The 3090-nt window shown below is 42.7% G+C and overlaps 2 protein-coding genes across 2 annotated transcripts in view; one reads left to right on the top strand and one right to left on the bottom strand.

Annotated features, from left to right (window-relative positions):
* Positions 1-395: 395 nt before the first annotated feature.
* Pmar_PMAR019142 (hypothetical protein) lies at positions 396-1752 on the bottom strand (the record flags this gene model as incomplete). Its single annotated transcript, XM_002780196.1, has 7 exons — positions 396-617; positions 665-815; positions 863-962; positions 1007-1061; positions 1182-1320; positions 1565-1651; positions 1697-1752. 7 exons carry the CDS (start codon positions 1750-1752, stop codon positions 396-398), a joined length of 810 nt encoding a protein of 269 aa, XP_002780242.1.
* A 1215-nt stretch (positions 1753-2967) lies between these two features.
* The window catches only part of Pmar_PMAR019141 (hydroxyproline-rich glycoprotein precursor, putative), a gene marked incomplete at both ends in the record, with an annotated part of 2266 nt that continues 2143 nt past the window's right edge, over positions 2968-3090 (top strand). The window contains one exon of the mRNA XM_002780195.1: positions 2968-3016. Coding sequence (XP_002780241.1) covers positions 2968-3016 — 49 coding nt within the window. The remainder of the gene's footprint in view (positions 3017-3090) is intronic.

The raw sequence follows: 3090 nt of genomic DNA, 5'->3' as shown, positions 1-3090 counted from the left end.
AGGTACAATGTTCGTGATGGTAAACACTGGTATCATGAACAGCATGAGGAGGATCAGGATCTGACAACATTGGAGTTTCACCACCCTAGTGATATGAAAAACACTAGTGAAAGTATATTTCACGACTACTGATGCATATCACCGCGAATATCACGCCACTTCACGTAAAAACGGGTAGTCGTGAAACTCCATTGATACGAAAAAAGGTATATCCTCTTGACATTTAGATTCGGAGAATCCTGATCCACATGATAGATCCTCTAACACTTTATATAACTAATTTGAAAACCTCTAAAAAAGACTAAGGTGACCCTCCTAATAGAATCGATCTAGCGAGTCATAGTGAGTGGGTGAAATGATAATGAGTTTAATGCTCTACATAGGAGTAAGCATATCTACTGTTTGCAAATGAACATGTCCATAGAACCACACGAGAGTAAGACAACTGAGCAGTCTATGCTAAATTGGTAGGGTGATAACAACAAGGGCGAGGCTACGATGAGCTTTTGTGTTGTCTTCTCGGTCAGCTTCTTTCCAACTCGCGACTCCGGCTCGACAATTTCCTCATCTACACCGCTCATCAAGTCAAGATCATCGTCCAGGAAATCTTCGGATATCTAAGGTTGACCAATAAAGATTCAAAACAGGCCCAAATTGAGCCCACTTCCGATTGGTCGTCCGAGGTGAAACTTTCTCCCTCCTCTTCCTCCTCTTCCTCCTCTTCTTCCTCCACATATTCTAAAGCGAGCTCTTCCTGTTTTTGTCTATTCTTCACACGTGCTTCTCGTTGCTGAGCATCCACGAAGGCCTTGTACCTAATACGGAGGTTCATCAACTTTCTCAGTTTTAATGACTTCGTTACATCTTCGCAATACGAATGAGACGGATAAGGCGGATGATCCGAACGATTCTGCCGGCCCGAGTGCCCGCTCTGGACATTCGGCCGGCCCTCGCGGCATCACCTCAACGTATGGGCATACAGGAGTGTCACTAAATTCATCTTTACCTTGTCCGGCGGTTCCCGAGTCGTCACCGAAGAGATCCTCAGCTACGTAGGTGAGCTAAACGTGATACGAAAAGCACTAGTGAAAAAATTATTCCACGACTACTGCATATCACCGCGAATAGAATCGCGTTTTTCACCGAGTTTTGCACCACTTCACATATACAGTGTGACTCACATCCAGCACAAGCGATCCTGTGGCAAGGACGTCCAATAGGAAGAAGAATCCCCCAAAGTAATCTGGCTTTCCGAAGGACTGCAGTATTATCTCGATGCCGAATACCACTAGACAAGCAATTGTTATCGCGTTGAAGGTTCTGAAAATGAAGGAAATCAACAACAACTTGTTATGTTAGCAGTGTGGGAGGGGGGAGGGGATATGCACATTGTCAACCACATATGTTGGAATTTCTTAGCAAATTTTTTTAGAAATTTTCATTGATTCACCGTGTTCATCTTTCCTATTTAAAAATCGTTGTAAACTCCCGAGCTCAGTTGAGGAAAGGTGTGAACGTATATATTCCTCCAACTCCCAGTTGGCAACATGAAGCTGTCACTCACGAATCAGCATCTTGCTCGAAACACGCCATACGAATGTCATCACCAAACAAGGCGTATAAGGTCAGAATAGTCGTAGTGGCCGAGAACCTGATATCAATCCCTAGACATTAAAAACGACATCCAACAGCTCACCATGCCTTGTCTACTATAACTGAGCAGAATCTGACCCACTCGTTCTGGAGGCGCATCAATAGGGTGGTGGAAGCTCTGAATCGGCCGGAAATGAACTTCTCCCAAAATACAGTTTTACACTCGTTAGTGCCGTTTAGGAACACCTCGAATGATTTTCAAAAGGATAGGGAACTTACTTAGTTCTGTCGAAATCCATTGTTCGCGTTGATCGTTGTTGTTTGAAATTTTCCACGGGAATTGCCATACAAAAAGATGTGGTTGAACTACAGTTGCTCGGAATAGCTGGGAATAGTAAACAACTCTGGCTCGCCGCGGTCGGGGAGCTGCCCCCCATTACTATTAAAATTGACAACCAAAGTTGCAAAAACCGCTCCAGAGAGCCTCGAAAGGAAGGAGTACTCAAACTATCTCTCAATCTTTCTTAAAGGTAGAATGGTGGAGTGGCATCACCTTCCTGACGGGAGTTACTAGATAAAAATATGCATAAGTTCAATTCTTGTCTCCAACACTTCAAGCGCTCGAGGGTAGTATTAGAAATTGAATTCCAATTTCGCTCGAATCTTGCGCACTTACGATTTCTCAGCGGTATTTTCATATCGGTCTCTCACGAAATCTTTTTGATGATGGCGAAAGGGAAGAAGAAAGAAGGCTCTTCTAAGCATGATGGGAATTCCTCATCAGAAGATCTGCAACACGTTCGAGCGATGCTGCGTACACGGGGACTTCGAATTCATGAGGTCGGTGGGTCCCAGACACGGTTTGAATGATAATCTTCTAATCACTTCAAGTGAGTGTACTCACTTGTATTCACTCCTAGAATAGACCTCTATTATAGTGATAAAACGTATTGGATCCTTCGTGAGCACATATATATATTAGATATCTACAATATTTCAATTTGTGGTGAAACTATGAAATATGTACATAAGTGGTAGTTACACCAACATATATGGTCCTGATCATTTTTCATGAATAGTGTAGAAATCGATATCATATTTAATGCTAGTACGTGTAATATTTCATGTACTACATTTATAACATGTAAAATAATCAGCTCATACGTTAATCTTGTGAGTGCTCATTTGGCCTTCCTGAGGTTTCCTCATGCGCGTCCAGAATTGAACCATGCTTGTGGAAGAGCTCATTCGTTTGAATTGAAATCTTAGCGGAGCGAAGCAATCCTTATTTCCCCTTTTCTCAGGTGCTACCAGATGGCAATTGCCTCTTTAGAAGCTTCGCCGTTGAGTTAAAAGGAGTTGAAACTTATCACGATGAGTTTCGACAAGAATGTTGCGATTGGCTACGAGATCACCAAGATGTGTAAGTACAGTGAGGTTTCACCACCACCCTAGTGATATGAAAAACACACTAGTGAAGAACATATTTCACATTTC

This window comes from Perkinsus marinus (genome assembly GCF_000006405.1).
Source record: "Perkinsus marinus ATCC 50983 genomic scaffold scf_1104296944428, whole genome shotgun sequence".
Lineage (NCBI taxonomy): Eukaryota > Perkinsozoa > Perkinsida > Perkinsidae > Perkinsus > Perkinsus marinus.
The sequence above is the reverse complement of the archived record's forward strand: the minus strand, read 5'-3'. Positions and strand labels throughout refer to the sequence as shown.